Raw genomic sequence first — 19418 nt, 5'->3', positions numbered from 1 at the left:
TTGTTTTTTTTGACTTTTTAATGAATAAAAATTAACTTTATATTTTTATCATGGAAAAACAATGAGATGTAATTTATCAAAAAAAAATCTCAATTAGGATTTCTAAATAAATTTTCAAACTTTAGCGTATTTAATTAGAATTTATAAACTTATTAAAGTTTAGCCGGGTTCAAACATTCATGAATTTTTTCTAAATCTTGTCAAAATTTATGAGATTTTGATAATTCTGTAAAAAAATCTTAATTTGTCTTACATCTAAAATATTTTACAGGAATACGCGTGGATTGTCAAAAAATTCTAAATATGTCTTACATCTAAAATAGTTTAGAATTGTGAATCAAATTTGCAACAATCCGTTACGAGATCCGTAATAATCTATTAAAATCTGAATCGAATATACTCCTAAAGCAAACACCCAATATAATATTATATAAAAGTATTCACGTAGATAAAATTAGTCATAAAAAAACAAAAAACAACAAAAAATAATTGATCAGTAAATTAACTTATTTTAATTAAAATTTACCTCATATTATGTTGTGCAAAATTTTATATACGGTTTGGTGAATATAGCAATATTTTAAAAAATAACATAACGCTGCCTTAACAAAAGAGAGGAGGATAGGATAGTACGAAAACTACACGGCTTAGCCTTTTTAGCTTTTCGTATCTACTTCCGTGGACTTTTTTTCCCCACCCTTTTTACTGCTTCCTCCTCCCTCATATTTCCCAAACGTAAAACACAACACATAAAATAAAACCAGATTGTTTTGTTCTTTGTTCCTTCTTACACACATACACACAAACATTTTCAACTCCCTCAGTTTATGTTTCCTTTTGTTACTTTGTTGTAGTTGTGTAACAAGAACAAAGATGCGCATATACATACGACCACAGCAACAATAACAATAAAAACAATAATAATATTCATTCTACTGCATAGTTTGTTTATTTATATATATGGATAAAAACGAGGAATCTACTTCGCTCCGGCGACCGATGCTCAATCTTCCTCCACGCTCCGCCGTTGAAAGTTTGTTCGCCGGTGCATCTACGGTGAGTCCTGGTCCGATGACTTTGGTTTCGAGTTTTTTTAGCGAGAATGATCCTTACTCGGACTGTCGATCGTTTTCGCAATTGCTTGCCGGAGCTGTGGAGGCTCCGGTCAGTGGTGAGGATTCCGGTGGTGATCCCCGGTTTAAGATGAACCGGCCGGCTGGTTTGGCGGTCACTCAGCCGTCCATGTTTACTATTCCTCCTGGTTTGAGTCCTGCTTGCTTGCTTGATTCTCCTGGCTTATTCTCAGCCAATCAGGTATAATATTATATATCTTATGTGTGTGTTGTTAAACTTTGAAATGGTGATATATTGGTTTGAGCATATTGTATATGATGTTTGGTATGTTAAGTGGTGCAAGTTAATTCAAAGCTTAGTTGAATTTAACTATTGCCTATTGTTATATTTGGTCACATGGTCCTCTTATGAGTTTTTATGTGAAAGAAGTAATTATCGTTTTTAGAAATTTTAATTTTGCTCTATTTGTGTTACTTGAACAAATAAGATTGTGATTAGATATAGTTGGGTCTTATAAGAAGTGTGAGGAAGTTCATCGTAATTTAATTTTTCGGTATACTAATATCACTGTCGAACTTTGATTACAACGATCTTGTGCGTGTTCTGAAGAGGGGAGTTGGTCACACTATAAGAGTGGTCCTAGTCTCGGAATATGTTAGCAAGGAGGAGATTGTTAAGGAATGTCACCTAAGTTGTCAAGAGGGAAGTCCACATCCAATTCCTGAACTGGATTACCTACTATTACTTTTTAAACAGAGATTTCTAGTGTGAATTGGACTATTGCCTCTTTGGTTCTAAGTATCTGCACTGTGTCATGATATGTACAAGAACAACATTCAAATTATGCATGTTTTTAGTGTGATACAATTTTTATGAAGTAAGCTTCACTATTGCAACTATTATTTCACAGACTAATTAATTTATTCTAAAATAGGGTGCTTTTGGGACGTCTCACCAGCAGGCGCTAGCACAAGTTACAGTTCAGGCTTTACAATCACATTCCCAGCCACAAAACCAATTAGACTATCCTTCTTCGTCAGCAGCTCCAGCTGCATCTTTCCAACAGTTTACAGCCTCAGTTTCCAATACATCCGCATACCAACAAATGCTTTCTTCAGTGCCAGATCACAGTCTTGTGAAGCAATCATCAGAGTTATCTCACTCTGATATGAGGTCCCAACCTTCTTCTTTCACTGTTGACAAGCCTGCTGATGATGGGTATAACTGGCGAAAATATGGTCAGAAGCATGTTAAGGGAAGTGAATATCCACGAAGTTACTACAAGTGCACGCATACAACTTGTCCAGTCAAGAAGATTGTTGAGCGTGCTCTTGATGGCCAAGTAACTGAGATTGTTTATAAAGGCCAGCACAACCATCAGCCACCACAGTCAAACAAGCGTGGAAGAGATGCAGGAATTTCAAATGAAAGTTTGGCTTTTCATCGCAACACTGGATTCTTATCAGATCACCAAACTGGGAACTTGAATGATGAAAAGTCAGCCTATCCATTATCTTCTAAGGATCAAGAATTAAGCCTAGCTACACATGACCAGTTGTCAGGTTCAAGTGACAGCGAGGAAGTGACCGACTCTAAACCTAGAGTGTTTGAGAGGAATGGAGATGAACCCGAAGCAAAGAGAAGGTAACATCATTTTACTTATGTGTAGCAATTGGCATTGATAATGATTAATGCTTCCATTGTACTAAGTATTACTTCTGGTTTGTATAAAATTTGGCAGGCCTACAGAGGTCAGAGTTTTAGAATCTGCAGCATCTCATCGGACAGTCACAGAACCTAGAATAGTTGTTCAAACAACAAGTGAAGTTGATCTCTTAGACGATGGCTTTAGGTGGCGAAAGTATGGTCAGAAAGTTGTCAAAGGAAATCCTTATCCAAGGTAAAACTTTTCTCATGGTTCCGTTGACATCATGAAGAAATAATTGTGGTACACAAGTTATAGAAAAGAATCCTTAATAATAAAATCTAGTAATTTAATTTTCTAATTCATAAACATTTCATGATTGCTTCGAGGTTGTTGCTACTTATGAGTATGAATTTAGAAAATCTAATGCTATAATGGCATTTCCTTAATTAATTATGTGTTTATAGCGGGGTTGGATATTAGGCATGAACACTATAACTCCCGAGGTTGCCAGAGATTAAGCTCGTACATGTGATACAATGTTTTGTTTTCATAGGTTGTAGTCTTTGTTGTATTATGTGAGCTTAATTTTTTAAAAGCATAAGGACTCTGTCAAACTCATTTGACTAGTAAGAAAATTTCTTCCTGTCAGGACTTAACAAATGATGTCTTCTTGCTTTTGTATACTTTTGTCATTTTTCTATACTATGTCTCACTCATTGGACCCGTATGTTCTGCCAAGTAAACTCCCATTATTGCCCGTCTTCTAATCAATGCTATAAAGTCCAGTATTGGACCTAGTTTCTGCAGTAAAATTGGAAATTCATATGTGATTTCTTACTTACTAGACAATCACTTAGCATGACTTTACTCCATGATTACTCTGCGCATTAACACCTTTCTTTTAATTGTAATGTTTATTCACAGGAGCTATTACAAGTGCACTAGTGCAGGTTGCAATGTGCGCAAACATGTCGAGAGAGCTGCCAGTGACCCTAAAGCCGTCATAACAACCTACGAAGGAAAGCATAAGCATGATGTACCTCCTGCTAAAAACAGCAGTCACAGCACAGCAAACAGTCATCTACTACTCTCAAAACCAGGCAATGTAATAGCCGACAAAAATGCCTTAACTAGAGGAATGGAGTTTGCTAACAATGATCAACAGTCAGTGGGAGTTCTACGGTTTAAAGAAGATCAAACTACATAGTTCCTTCAACACAAATTATGCAGGAAAGATTACAGCTTGAAGCTTAAGATTTGTTTGTTTGTTTACTACAAGCTGTTTTAGTGATGAATTATTTTACAAGTTTCGAAGCTCTGAGTTTGACTGGGACATTTGCTTAAACTGCATAAAATTTGAACATACTACAAAATATATGGTCTACCAGATGGGGAAAAAAACATATACAAGAACGCAAGTAAAAAGATTGTTTGTAAATTACTACCTTATAATATTACTAATGTATAGTATCTTTTTTGTTACGTATACATTTTGTTTATTGTGTATCAACAGGTATCTAATGCTTGTTTTTTTTCTATTTTGCTTCCACGTCACAACAATTTCTCCCTCATGCTCAGTTGCTATATTTAGCTTCTGTACAAATTTTGCATTCTTATCTCTTAGAAATACAGAATGGGTTATCTAAAATGAGCAATATTTAGTTTCTGTACAAATTTTGCATTCTTATCTTCTTCTTTTTTTTGCTAAGTTGCATTCTTATCTCTTATAGAATGGTTATCTAAAGTGTTCTGATCACAGTCATGTAATTTAATTCAAATTTTTTTGACCATCCAAGTGCATGAATTTGGCTGATCAGGGTTCCAAATATTTTAATTGGTGTCATTTATGTAAATATAGAAAGCTCATTTTCGTTAAAACTTAATACATGTCGTGCACAATTTTCTATCCCATTTTATGCATTAAGCATTTTTCATGAATATATGGAGAAGACAATACAACCACGAAGTTTAGACATTCACGGGTTGGCCCAAGGTGATGTCCATACATCAACATTACAGAACAATCCGCCATCTGGCCCAAATTGGGCTTTCAGGTCTTTGGACCTATTTCATTATTGTCCTATTCTTTGGGGAAAAAATTAGAAGAATTTTTTTTCACAAACCTTTTAGTAAATTTTCGGAAATTGGGACATGAGAAAAACATTTAAAAAATAAATTTATTCAAACAAGATTAAAATTTTATGGAGTCCACCTTTTAATTGGAGTTCTCGGAATTTATTTATATTCTGCAAATAAAATATCTTTTAAAACGTGTTATCTTGCAAAACATGTTTCACAAATATCATTACTTCAATAAAATCATGCAAATCTCATATATTTACAATTATAATATGTATGTTCTGCAACATGAACATTTATATTTTTGCAAACTAAGCATGTTTTGTACAATAATATATTTTGCAACGTTTGACTCGTAAAATCTATGTAATCTGCAAGATTTTCAATAAAATTATGATATTTGTAGAATATTATTCGAAAAATAACACATTTTACAATAATTTAAACTATATTTTATTTGCAGAACTCCAAGAACTGCAATGAAATAGATCAGTCCATAGAAACTAACTTCACCGATTACGGTATGTATATAATAAGTTAAAACAAGTTGATTAGCTACACAAATAAACAAGTGCAAAAATAATCACAAATGAGATGAGTTAGGCTGGACGCAAAAATAATCACAAGTACTCTAACACAAGATACTGGATGTGTAACACAAGCTATAACACAAGATCTGAATAAAATAGTAAATTGAAAAGCAGGTCACGGGAGAAATAAATGAATCATGGATGGTAGCTTCAACTTTCAAGTAGCAACACCCAAATAAAGATGGCATGAGAAACAAAATATAGTCACGGGTGTTTCTTTTTCTCTAGTCTTTGAAATTCCTTTTTTACTCATCAAAGCTTTAGATTCAAGGAATTTATATGTATCACATATTAGACACTATCATAATTTATGTCGATGGGATCTTTACGATTAGTGATATTGTGCCCGTTTGGAAAATCTTAAAGTAAGTAATTTATAATTTAAAATGATTAAGTGCGAAATAAGTGATAAATTGATAAATACTTATAAATTCTATAAGTGTTTGGATAAATTAACTTATAAGTCAGAAGTTTTTTTACTTAAATAAATTAAAACAAATAATTATTAATTACAATTATCTTATTTCATGAATCTTAAATTATAAAATATTTAAATATTTATATTTTAAAATCAAAACTTTAGAAAAAAGTGAAAAAAATGAAAATAAGTTGGAAAAAAGTACGTCACAGCCAACTTTCAACTTATCAGCTTATAAGTTGTAAATTCAGCTTATAAGTTGGGTCGACAAACACTCATCGATAAGCTGTTACGGGCTTATAAGCCATAAGTGGCTTATAAGTATATTGCCAAACAAGCCCATTATCACGAACAATATAAACAAGTGAAATCATTCATGGAATAACAAAACATTTCATTTACTAATTGAAGCTTATGATAATATAATGAAGAAGTAATTAAAGAAGAAACAAAAAATATTAAAAACCTTTATTAATAAGCGAAATCCCTTTTTAAATGATAATATTAATTTTGCTTTCACCAATTTTTGGTACCACCAACTTTTGGTTTCACATGTATATCTTATAATTTTATTTTTGTGTATGTCTTTTAATTCTACTAATTTTTTTATTACACCATTTATTTATGTTATACTTCCATATGCATTATAATTCTACATGTATTACGATTCTATTAAGTTTGGTTTTATTTTTGTTATCTTATACTTCTACACCTAGTATTATTCTATTAATTTTAGCTTTTTTTTTGTTTACTTATCTATACTATACTATATTATAATAGCCGGAATAAAGATAATTTGGTTCAACGGTTTGGTTTAATGATAATTCCCTAATTTTGATTATTACAAAAATAAATAAATAGTGTTATATATCTAATAAACTACTAAATTATTAAACTGCTACTAAATATAGTATACTTATCTTAATAAACTACAAATACAACTTATCATATTATTAAAAGATATAAATAATAGTGTTACATATCTGCTAAACTACTAAATTGTTAAACTACTAAAAATAGTCTATTTATTCTACTAAATTACGATCACATGTTATTCTATTATTTTTATTGTAAATTTATAATCATTATATATTTATATAAATATTTTAAAAATATAATATAACTCGATAAATAAAAATTTAAAATATTAATTAAAACCCGTGTATCGCACGAGATTTATGCTAGTACTTATAACTATTAAGTTTGGTTTTATTTTTGTTTCACCTTTTGGCTTTAAACTTTGTATTTTTTATTCTCTTATGTATAGCTAATTCAATATATTTTAAGTGTTTGGTTTCATCAACTTTTGATTTACTCTTTTTGAATTTCATTATAAATCTAAATGTATAATTTGTATTTTTTTTTACTTCTATATGACTTATAATATTATATGTATTATTTAACCCGTTTTTTAATTGCAATTCTTATATTGATTTCAACCCAGCAATCCTATTTCTCATATGACTCAATAGTATATTTTAATGAAATAATTTTTTTTTGAAATTGTATAAAAATTATAATATTTTTATTATAATCATGACACAAATATCGTATTAAATAATTTGGGTTTCTGAGTAAAAATTAAAAAATTTGACATGACACCAAAATTATTATAATTTTTAAAATTTATTTAAATAAATTAACTAGCTCGTGCGGGTTGTCAACTCGTAATCTATACTATACTATAATAGCCGGAATAGAGACAATTTGATTTAACGATAATTCCCTAATTTTGATTATTACAAAAATAGATAAATAGTGTTATATATCTAATAAACTACTAAATTATTAAACTACTACTAAATATAGTATACTTATCCTACTAACCTACGAATACAACTTATCCTATTATTAAAAAATATAAATAATAGTGTTATATATCTGCTAAACTACTAAATTATTAAACTACTAGAAATATTCTATTTATTCTACTAAATTACGACCACATGTTATTCTATTATTTTTATTTTAAATTTATAATTATTATATATTTATATAAATATTTTTAAAATATAATATAACTAGATAAATAAAAATTTAAAATATTAATGGGAACCGTGTATTTTTAATAATATAAGGGGACGAAGTTGTTGACTTTGGGGGAATTGAAGTTTACAAGTCTTTTTGCGTTTTTGGCGAGTTACTCGTGAGTAGACAACACAATTTTACCAGCGGAATCACTGCACAACAGATTTCAAGGCAGTTTTATTTTGAATTTTAATATTATGAATTACGATTCTGTACTTCTTTTCCACAAATACATAATGAGTATATAATTTAATAAATTTGAGAATTGAACCTATGACCTATGGCCACATAGAATATAAATTTTTAACCACTTAAGAAATCAATGAAAATCAACCGTGCTCATTTTATACTTAATATAAAGTGTTTGGTTGAGTGGTGTAATAAATATATTTAATTTATTAATATTTATCAATTTTTTTAAAAAACTCTATTTTTTGTTGTTTTAGTTTATTGATTTAATTTTATATTAAATATTTACATAAAATTATATAAGAAATGAAAAATGATTTTGCCCCGTTACGAGATAAAACACATCTTGGAGGTTCGAGAAATGAGTTTGAAGGATTAAATTTTTGAACAGGAAGTTTGGATAGTCATACCTGATATCATCAGAAAATTTTGAACCGAACAATCCGGAAATGTGTTTTTTGAGATATGGTAATATGCTATCAACCTCATTTAGTAGCCTGCACATCAGTAGGGAGGTAGGTGGCCTGCTCAACATGCCAAGAGTGAGGGGTTTGGTACTGACCATCACCGGCTGCACAATCCGTTAGGTACCCACTCCGATTTGCTCACATCAACCATCTATTTTTCTCTTCCGGGGATCCCATTTAAAGTAGTAAATTTCCGTGATGATGGTATTCTAAAAATTGGTTAATTCCAACTAGTACTCATCTAGTTATTTTGAAAGTATCTTAGAAATCGGAAATGAATCAATTTAGATATGAAGTACTCTGACGGTGAAAACAAATACTTGAAAAAGTAGTCGATTATTGAATTTTGAAGACATAATAATTTACATCGAATTTCCGAATTTTACAATCTTAATCATGATACATAAAATGATGGGATCACAAGCACATTCAAAAATTGTATATATATTACGGTACTGTATGTTAGGGGTGAACAAAAAACCGAACAAACCGTAAAACCAACCCAACCCGCCCCTTATTTCGGCCGACGGAGCTGAACTATCCAAAACCCGAATTTTAATTACCTTTAAACTGCCCAACCCGACCCGCGTTCACCCCTACTATATGCTGCAATGTCCTGAATCGAGATCTATTAAGGGGGTGTACTTTGATACAAGTAGCATTATCGTAATCGGAGTTTCATTTCACGGGATTGACTATATTTCTGTGTATAACATAAAATAGTTCTGGTCCTCTATCTTATATATACAATACATGTGTTACTCGAAAAAAAACAAGAAAAACAAAATGCATGGGGGGTACGGACACATGGCTACGCCACAAGTTCCAAATATGTTACCAAACTAGCTATCAACAAACCAGTTGATAATGCTTGCTTAGCAACAACTCAATCGATAGATAAGACTCCATTTTATTTGAATTCTTTCGGGGGCAATTCACCAAAACCCCATGCCCTACACATAAATATACAAATACACATAAATTGCCACACTCCAAACAATGAAACAACCGGTGCATTTTCTTTCCTCAACTAAATTCTATTCCTCAGTTTGGTAGCTTTTGCTGTACAAGATAATCTTTATAATTTATAACAATGTTCATCAATTTTAAATGAAAATCTTAAGGTGTCCCACACTCTCACTCGCTGATTGATACAATATTGATATTAGGGAAGTTCGAATCATCCCATCCCCATTTCAATATTGAAAATTATTATATTTTTTGCTACGATTGACAACGATAAATACAACTAATATCAATATTAATACCAGCAATAAATGTTTAAATTAAATAAATGGAGCATGGTAGGACCTAAACCGAGCTATGATACTATATTAAGTAACCGTCACATTAAAATCAATATTTTAATTAAATAAATGGAGGTAGGAGGACTCGAGCACGAGTCCCTCCCTAAACCGAGCTCTGATAGCATGTTAAGTAACCAGTCTCATCTTAACATACTCGTTAACAATAACAATAACATAAATTCTGAGAAAAAGACCCAACTTGATTATAATTAAAAATGGTGTAAAAATATAGTGAAATGATTTAAGAAATTATTTAATAAAGAGAAAACAAGCAACTAGGTGCTGTGTTGTCCTTAAAACTGAACACATGATTTGGCCATGAAAAAAGGTGTTCCTACAAAAAACTGAAAAAAGTAAAGGCTCTGGCTGTAATGTAATTATATGATCAAAAAGAAAAAAAAACATCTCCATAGACCACCTCTGGTCCAAACAAAACAGTGCTCCTTTTTATCAGCTTAGATCTTTGCTTCCTGTAAGAGAATTTTCAAGATTCAATAAAAAGACGCAACCCTCTTCCAAGACATAAAAAACCCAGTTCTTGGTTCACCTTGTAAGTCATTACATATTCTTGTGACTCATTAATGCCTTTCTTGTTCTTTTTATCTGGGACATGCTCATTTATTGTGTTGGTTCTATAGTGAACCCTGAAAATGAGGGCAACTGAAACAAAAACAAGCCTAAAGTTATCATTTTAATCACTCTGTACATATTTTCTTGCTTATTTTTTCTTCTGGGCTTGCAAGAATTTAGTGTATCCATACACTGAAATGAGGAAACATGGATGGCAGCTTCCTTACCATCCTCTCCAGGTGTGTTTGCTATGTAATTGTGTTAGTATTCAGCTTAGCATTTTTGGGTTTTTGTTGTTTTGGTGTTATATTCTTGGTTTTGCATTTTGAATTTTTTTTATGCATTTGTTTAGGTAGTTGCTGTTGCTGTGTTTCTGGCATTGGGGTTTGCTTTCTATGTGTTCTTTGCCCCTTTTGTTGGGAAGCAACTTTATCAGTATGTTGTGATTGGGATCTACACTCCTTTGGTAAGCCTGTAATTCTATTTATACCTTATGATATTGTAGTGTTTGTTACTGTTTATATGTTTTTAATGAGTGAAGATCTGGATCCATGCTTTCTTTTTCAGCGCTCCTAGCAATTTTTCTCCTGTTTTTTTAATTTCTATTATCTTAATGAAAGTGCACGTCTAAACAAAATATGATTAGTTGTTTTTTAGTCAGTGCCATTGAAGGAGGGGGAGGGGGGTGTTAATGATTTAGCTTTAGATGGATAGTAATGCAACAATTCGAAGAGAATGTGTCAAAATGTGCTTCCCTGGTTTCTGTAGGAATTAAGTGCAAGGATGTTTTATAGGCTAGGAAGCAGGCATTCTTCACTTACCCGCAGCCCTGTGTACCGGATTCTTGGGTGCGCGGGAATTTAAAATATATTTTTAAAATATTAATATTTTCCGAATCACCCCACACTTGAATCCCCATATTTTTAGATTTGCTGAATTTATATCCCCGTACTAGCACTCCCACATTCGCACTCATGCTTCCTAGTTTATAGCATAAAATGGAAAATCAGTATCTATGGTCTTTATTCTTTCAGATTCAGAGTAGCAATGTAGCTGCATACCTTTGCCTAATCGTGATATCACCATATTGGGCAACAGTTGTATACTTGTATTCAGCTACCTTTCCGAATTTTCTCTTTATCATATTCTAACATAGAACAATTAATTTCCCTGGAATAGAAGAAGAAAAATCGTTTCGGGGAGATTTATAGTCTCTTAAATGTCAGCGAATCGTGGTTAATGTATCTTATACAAATTCGCACTAGTTATGATAGATCTTTTGGAACATGTTTGCTAAATTTCTTTTTGTTCGTTGAAAAATTGGAAGTTAGAACCCCACCAAACAGGTTATATCTTTGGATTTTGTATTGGATTATGTACTACCTCTGTCCCCCTCATTTCTTTACATTTCTTTTTTACTGTTCGGCACACATCTTAAGGCGTATATTAAGTATAGTTTCATAACTTATTTTTAAAATTATCTTTTTCTCAATAAAAATTTAAACATTGAATTTTTATTCAGAATAATTTTTAAAGAATAATAATTTATGGAACTATATTATAGAGGAGTCTTAAAATGCGTGACGAACCATCCCTCTCAAATGTAAATAATTAGTAATGTTTTATGAATATATTCCTGTCTCTGTTATTCTCTGTACTCACTTGAAATGAATTTTAATCATTACTGCCTATTATTTTCTATGTAATCTTGTTCTAAAAAGTTGTGTGACATTACTTGCTCTCAGATTGTATGCGCTTTTGGACTCTACATATGGTGCGCCGCAGCTGATCCTGCTGATCCAGGAGTTTTTAAATCTAAAAAATATATTAATTTTCCGGAGTGCAAAAAGCATGACCGGATCCAAGAATCAAAACTTGGTGGTGAATCAACTTCCTCAATTCACGATGCAAACGCTGCAACAGTTGGATTGACACCCGCCGACAAAGAAACAAAGAATATGGATACAGCAAGAGAAGATTGTACTGCTGAGAGAAAAATAAAGGATGCTGCATCTCAACAATCAGTGTGTTCCAAAGTCCTGTTTGCTTTGATATCTCCTTGCGCTTATGTGTGCAACTGCTCAAATTCACAAAATAGATCTTCTGAACAGCAAGCTAGCGAAGATGGAATGTTCTATTGCAGTTTGTGTGAAGTTGAGGTCCGTATGTACTTTTGGCATGATGACTGATGTTCATTTTGGAAGTGTTCAAATGCAAACATTTATAGATCTACAACCTTTCAGTTTCTATTTCCTTATAAAAGTTGAGAAACTGAGAATTTCTGAATATTTAACATGACTCATGAGGAAACAGTTTCTGAAATTAAGTAGTAGTACACCTAAGTCCGAAAAGAGAATAAATGTCTTTTTGCAAACTAAAGTGTGGGAACCCCGATAGTCGTTTAGCTAAAAAATTTGTGAGTCTGTTGGGCAGTTGGCTAGTTTTTCTAACATCACACATGTTGGTAATATTTTTTCATTGGATTGTCTACTTGCAGGTTTTCAAGTATAGCAAACATTGTAGAGTCTGTGACAAATGTGTTGACCATTTTGATCACCATTGCAGGGTATTTTAAAATCGAAATTTAATTCAAAATATCTAGTAGTTCGACAATACATCTGTTTGACTTTTATTTTGGCTCTTTGATAGTGGCTCAACAACTGTATAGGGAAAAGAAATTATCGGAAGTTCTTATCACTCATGGTTTCTGCCCTTCTGCTGGTAAGGACTACTGTCTTAATGCCAATATTTAAGAGAATTAATAGCTGCATACAATTTATAGGTTTCCTTACCCTATCCTGCAAATTCATCATTTTGATATTCTTCTCTAGCTGCTTTATGCTAATCTCTGCTACTGGAAAACCTTTTTTTCATTATCAAATTTGTGATTAGACAATAATTTTCAGATATTGCGTGTTATTTCTGCTTCTTGAACTTTACTTGCTACTTACCTATGATAAAATATACGTTCCAGAGCTATCTAACCATCCAATAAGTAATAAACTTGTGATAAGCTTTTAGAAGCAGCATTTATTTCAAGTTATTGACAGGTTTGTATATGGTTTGTGCACCTTGGACTTGAGATTGCAGCTTATACTTCAGTGGTCAACTGGAATTTTTGTACTGATTCGCTGTTTCCTTGAGCACAAGAGATACTCTGCAGATATAGCCACCAAGCTAGGAAGCAGTTTCTCTATAGCACCCTACGTTATTGTGGTGGTAAGAATCTTTCAGCATTCGTCCTTTAATGTATCTCTGTATTGTTTTATTTCCTTATATTGAGCTTGCTTAGTCCACATTTTTAGATGCTATAAGATTATTTTTGCCGAGTGTAAGATTGATGTATTTAATTCACTTTGTAGTCACTGTTAAATGACTCTTATAAATACAGGCAGTATGCACCATCTTGGCAATGATTGCTACACTGCCGATCGTTCAGCTTTTCTTCTTTCACATTCTTCTTGTAAAGAAGGTTAGCATTTTAATTATTTGGAATTTTCTTCTATGAAGTTATACAAGATCCCGACTGTCAGAAAGGTTTGAATAAATTTTGGCTGACCTAATTTGCATAAAACAAGTTTATTGCAATTATAATGGCAAGTAAATAAGGCTGTGAAATCATATACAGTCCATTGAAATGAGTTTCTGATGTAGATTATTTGTTTACAGGGTATTAGTACGTATGATTATATCATAGCTTTGAGAGAGCAAGAACAGCAAGGAGTTGGAGGTCAACAGAGTCCTCAGATGTCACAAGCCAGTTCCCTCACAGGATTAAGCAGTGCAAGCTCCTTTAATACCTTCCAGAGAGGAGCTTGGTGTACTCCACCACGGCTATTCGTCGAAGACCAGGTAGGAGATTCTGAATATTCTTTCCATAAAAGAAACTATATCTGCACATGCCTTTCTATTTTGAAAAGCAATTTTGTGAAATTATGGTAGATGTTGAAATAGTGTAGTGAAGATGTGAAACCAGTGTCCCTACGCTTCTGTAAGCACTTTGGTTCTAACAGCATCTGTTTTAACCAGAAAAAACCTTTAGTTCTGGTCATCCCAAGTCATTTTCACAAGGTAGGTCTTACTACGGAGAAACTATGGGCTATCCAACACATGTTATTAACTTTGTGCCATCTTCACGTGAAGCCAAAGAATTCCTAGAGAATTAAAATTTGAAAGTTCCTTAGTCATGCATCTTGATCTGCATATTCTGGATCACCATTTTTCCGTTCGGCTTGCATGAACTTCATCAACATAAGCTTGGTTTATCTAGCTTATAGCGAACCTTAACAAGAAATTATAAGTCAGATCCATGGTGAGAACCACCAAGGTAGAGTATTTAGCAGATTATTTCAGTTTAAAGTCTTGCTCTCTAAGGTTGGGTTCTCATATGACTAGGGGACTACCTTTGTTTCAGTAGAATTTAGCAGTTCGCATTTTAATTCTTCCATACCTATCAGGTTGATGAAAAGCAACAGGGATTTTATTTTCATGTAGGATAGGGATTTTTTATTTCAGTGTCATCATAAGAAATGTTGTTTGTGATTAAGAATCAACAGTATGACCTATGTAATTTCATCAAATTGTGTACACTGAAGGCCTGTGCAGGGTTTTGTAATAATGTGTCTAAAATTGCTCTTATTTTTGTTTTGGTCAGTTTGATGTAGTTCCTTCTGACACTAGATCTGTAAGTTCCTTGGGGAAGAAGACGGTGGGAGAAGAGACAAAGAAAAAGAGTAATGCACCAGTAAAGATAAGCCCATGGGCATTAGCTCGTTTGAATGCAGAAGATGTTTCGAAGGCTGCCGCAGAGGCAAGGAGAAGATCAAAAATCCTGCAGCCTGTCACGAGAAGGGACGTTCCTTACAGGCTTGATAGGGATAACAGCTTTGGTAGCAGTGATCGGCAGATGTATGGAAGACAGGATTTGAATAGGAAACGAGGCAGTAAGCGAGTTCGGCTCCCTGTAGAGCTTCCTTTAGAACCCTCGACCAAATTTTCAACCGATACTGCCAAAAGCACCATTACTGAGATATCAACTAGTTTATCTCCTCTTCAGTTCGAACCACGGAGTGCTTTCAGAACAAGCCTACCCACGTCAAATGCATCTGGAGTTGTTGCATCTTCCCCTGAGAGCAGTTTAGACTCACCAGATCTTCATCCATTTGGAATCTCATCGTCAGGAATTGACGAGGCTAGACAACTGACAGGGCCATCATCTGATGCTCTTGCTCAGTCCGCATTCCCTCTATCCAGATCAGCTAGTGATGGATACGATGCATCCGGGGGTGAAGATAGTGACCGAGTTCCTTCCAGGACAGTCCAAAGGTCCACAAACTGGAGCAATCTTCTCTTCAACTCTGATCAGGATGAGAGAATCACCAGGGTAAAGGGACCAGGTTCATCGGGCTATAGTAGCAGCAGAAAACTTTGAACATGGGAAGTTCTTCAAAACTAGAGTCTCTCTGACTTTCAAAACCGAATTTCTCATTCGACTATCTTGATTTGTTGACCATGAAACCATCTTAGCTTGGCAATAGTGCATTGCCTACTGGGATCAAAATGACAACTGCCATACATTCTGATTCTCTGCTGGGAGGAAACATTATTTGTTAACGGTAACCGGCATTAGACTGCTGATAGGTAAAGTGGAAACGATCTGGAAATGAAAAGATATGTACTGAAAAATCATCAAAATGTTATAAGCTGTTAACTCTTTTTATACTTATGTTATGTTCATATTCTGTTCTTGGAGTTGAGAAATTTACAAGTATAATTACAGCTAATGCTATGACAACTTAATTTTTAACAATTTTTCGAGTTAATATAAAGGGGTTTCGTATAATAAAAGTATATAAAGAAGTTGCAAAAAAATGAAAGAAAATAAGAACCACTAAAATCCAATGAAAACAGAAAAAATCTAAGCAAGACGTACCTAACTAACAACAGTTTCTTCTGGGCTTTCTCTTCCTCCATTTCAACATTCTACGCGCACGCCTTTCTCTTAACAGTCATACCTAAACATATAAGTTTACGTAAGTTAAGTTTGCGTACTGCACCGATAATTTATCACTAGCAAAATTTGTGATGGATTCTCTGAGTACTTCCGTGGCACCTTCGATCGTTTTCCCGTCAGGAAATCATCATCATCAGCGTCAGCTGAGTTTCTTTCCAGGGCCTGTTTCTAGTTATGCTGATCGTCGGATCCAGTGTTTATCGAAATATACGACGAGGAGAAGAGTGAAAGTGTCGTGTAAAATGAGCGGTCAGGAAGGAGATAGAGAAAGAGATAGTGATGGTGAGGATGAGGAGGTGAAGAAAGCTCTTGAGCTGGACGGGACGATACCTAGTACTTCGGATGAGTTCGTGAAGCAGGTGTCGTCTCGTGCTTATGATATGCGGAGACATCTTCAACAATCTTTTGATTCCAGTAGCTATGATGGTAAACCTTGATCCTTGTCCTTTTGTTTTTCTAATTTTGATTATTGTTTCTTGTCAAGCAATTTTTATTTATATTGTTTGGTGTATGTTACTTTGCTTTGATCTATGAATTGATGAAAGTAACGACTACTGATGATTTCGGATTACTCCAAAGTCCCAAGGCAGGGTTTAGGAATGGTTATATGTACTCAGACCTTGTCATAGATTAATACAATCATTGAGGTAGTTTTTTAGGAGAAGGCGATGACATAATCTAGGATTATGGAATTGTTGTTGCTAACAATCTAAGGGAGCGTTTGGATCGTTAGTTGGAATCGGATATGGGAATGAGAATGAGAGGCATGGGAATGGGGTTAATGGAAAAGGGAATGACATGATATCCCAAGGGTTAAGTGGGGAATGATTTACCCATTTAATGGGAATGAAGTTCCCATTCCCAATCATCAAATTGACTAACATATAGGATTGAGATTCTGATTCCTATTAGACAGACTCATTAATCATGAACCAAACGCCCCCTAAAGTTGATCTTTATGTTTAGTATACTTGCTAGGACCATAAAACTTCCACATAAGTCTGTTTGTTTATTAGTAGTTCACATATTTTTACTTTTATGTTACAACTACTTTAGCTACGCTATTCAACTCTCAAGTAATTTTTCGATGTATTGATTAACTTTTAGGAATATAGGATAGTTTAGAAATATATGTTGAAGTAGTTTAAGAACTTCATGAAAGAGAGTTGACTCAGTTTATTGAATTTAGTTGTGCAAACCTCATAATGATTCACACCTGTTTAGCATGGACCGCTGTAGTCTTCGCATACATAAGTATCCATTATGTTTTTTTACAGTATTGGAGGCTAATCCATGGAGGGACACTTCAAAGCCCGTGTATGTTTTAACACAGGGAGAAAACCAGTTATGCACAATGAAAACACGAAGAAATCGCAGGTTAGTGTAAAATGTTGGTCTTCCTGAGTATTGAATTTGCTTCAATATCATCCATCCTCATATCTGTCTTCTGAGCAGTGAAGTTGAAAGTGAGCTGGGTAAATTGTTTTCCAAAGGAGGGAAGTGGAAAAACCAGGCCAAGCAGTCGGGAAACAGCACAAAGTTTCAAATACTTGTTGAGGATATCAGTGAGGGAGTTCTTGTAAGTTCTTTGTATTCTTTCTATAAAAATAAGTTATTCTAAGGGAAGAGGTGAATTTGGGCGTTTTCTTGTAGACTTCATGAATCCCCTTCAATAATTATATCTTCTTTTAAAAAAATCGTAGTACTTCTCTGATTGATCCATAAGGGTAGCTAGAGATGCAGATTTTTTTGGTCAAATAATAGCTTCAGTCTATGTTACTACATGACTTTCATTGCAAATAAAACTTTGACAACAGTAATTAGTTCAGGAATAATAGAATAGGTTCTTCCAAGAAGCAACATGTTATAAGTTCTGGTCGGTATAATGGTGATTACTGCTTTATGCAATGTGTTCCTGTGGTCCTTTCTACAATAGTTTGCACATAAACTCATTTTTCCCAATTTGGGGATTTGCATATTAGGCGCGCAATTGAGACAAGTTACAGAATTCAGCAGAAATATCTAACCGAATTTCATATGCAACCAACGCAATTTACAGGATTTAGTAGATGCAAAAGTGAATGATATTAGATAGACTATTTTTATATGGATAAATATCGGACAAATTAGTTTTTTTGGTAAATGATGAACGTGTCCCCGTGTAGTAGCTATCATCTGTTATACAAGTGTGCTGGTAGCCTGGCACTAGTTTAATTTTTGTATCCAGTTCCTTTTACTTAGCTGCTAGGCTCATATTTGTTATAGGTGTTTGAGGATGAGAATGAAGCTGCAAAATACTGCGATTTAATGCAAGGAGGGGGTCAAGGCTGTGAAGGTGTTGCAGAAATTGAAGCCTCCTCTGTAAGAATCACGAAAAACTCGAACTAATATAAATAAAAAACATAACATACAAGTAAAGATGATTTCCTCACACATTATAAGTTTATCTGCAGGTATTTGATCTTTGCCAGAAAATGAGGGCTCTTGCTGTCCTCTTCCGCAGAGGAAGGACTCCTCCCATGCCCGAAAACCTGAAGCTGAATTTGAGGGCACGGAAGCGATCACTTGAGGACCAAGATGGTTTAAAATGAAGAATTGGTGTTGAAGTTGGAACATAGGGAAATCACAGTGATGCAGAAGACTGTACTGGCATACTGTATATAAAAATTGATGTATGACCTTGTACAAGAAATAACTCCTGATTGCATAAAGTACATATTGTTAATCAAAGGCTAATTAGGCCGAGTTCTGAATTAGTTTCACACATAAAACCTGTAAAATAGCTGGTCCTGAAACTTTGTATGCCCACTGTGAGAATTTTTTTGAACCCTTGTAAAAAAATTAAAAGCAAACACTTCACATAAATTGAAATATAATTTAAAAGAAAATTAAATTGGGGTAAACACATATAATACCAAAAAATAACACTCTTATCCTAAAAATCTCAATTGGGGTAAAGCTAATCTTACATAAATCATGACATACAAATGTTTTTGTGAAAGTTGGGCTGTGGAGAGGACCGCTAGAACAGAGGC

At 33.6% G+C, this 19418-nt stretch overlaps 3 protein-coding genes across 4 annotated transcripts; all 3 read left to right on the top strand.

Moving 5' to 3' along the window:
* Positions 1 to 702: 702 nt before the first annotated feature.
* On the top strand, positions 703 to 4204 carry LOC141667505 (putative WRKY transcription factor 4). Its single transcript, XM_074474031.1, has 4 exons — positions 703 to 1314; positions 2009 to 2718; positions 2816 to 2974; positions 3647 to 4204. The coding sequence occupies exons 1-4, from the start codon at positions 961 to 963 to the stop codon at positions 3927 to 3929; spliced, it is 1506 nt and encodes a 501-aa protein (XP_074330132.1). The 5' UTR covers positions 703 to 960; the 3' UTR covers positions 3930 to 4204.
* A 5940-nt stretch (positions 4205 to 10144) lies between these two features.
* Positions 10145 to 16111, top strand: LOC141663623 (putative protein S-acyltransferase 22). 2 transcript variants are annotated; one of them, XM_074469411.1, is made up of 10 exons: positions 10145 to 10350; positions 10551 to 10609; positions 10723 to 10836; positions 12116 to 12529; positions 12868 to 12936; positions 13020 to 13091; positions 13461 to 13589; positions 13762 to 13842; positions 14040 to 14222; positions 15025 to 16111. In XM_074469411.1, exons 2-10 carry the CDS (start codon positions 10568 to 10570, stop codon positions 15799 to 15801), a joined length of 1881 nt encoding a protein of 626 aa, XP_074325512.1. In that variant the 5' UTR covers positions 10145 to 10350; positions 10551 to 10567; the 3' UTR covers positions 15802 to 16111. The 2 variants fall into 2 exon arrangements, with proteins under 2 accessions (XP_074325512.1, XP_074325511.1); XM_074469410.1 differs by having other exon boundaries at positions 10544 to 10609.
* A 158-nt stretch (positions 16112 to 16269) lies between these two features.
* Positions 16270 to 19139, top strand: LOC141663624 (uncharacterized). The gene is made up of 5 exons (XM_074469412.1): positions 16270 to 16809; positions 17661 to 17760; positions 17839 to 17962; positions 18649 to 18744; positions 18837 to 19139. Exons 1-5 carry the CDS (start codon positions 16455 to 16457, stop codon positions 18972 to 18974), a joined length of 813 nt encoding a protein of 270 aa, XP_074325513.1. The 5' UTR covers positions 16270 to 16454; the 3' UTR covers positions 18975 to 19139.
* The last annotated feature ends 279 nt before the right edge of the window (positions 19140 to 19418 follow it).

This window comes from Apium graveolens, chromosome 6 (genome assembly GCF_009905375.1).
Source record: "Apium graveolens cultivar Ventura chromosome 6, ASM990537v1, whole genome shotgun sequence".
In the NCBI taxonomy this organism is placed as follows: Eukaryota; Viridiplantae; Streptophyta; class Magnoliopsida; order Apiales; family Apiaceae; genus Apium; species Apium graveolens.
This window is presented reverse-complemented; position numbering and strand designations above follow the sequence as displayed.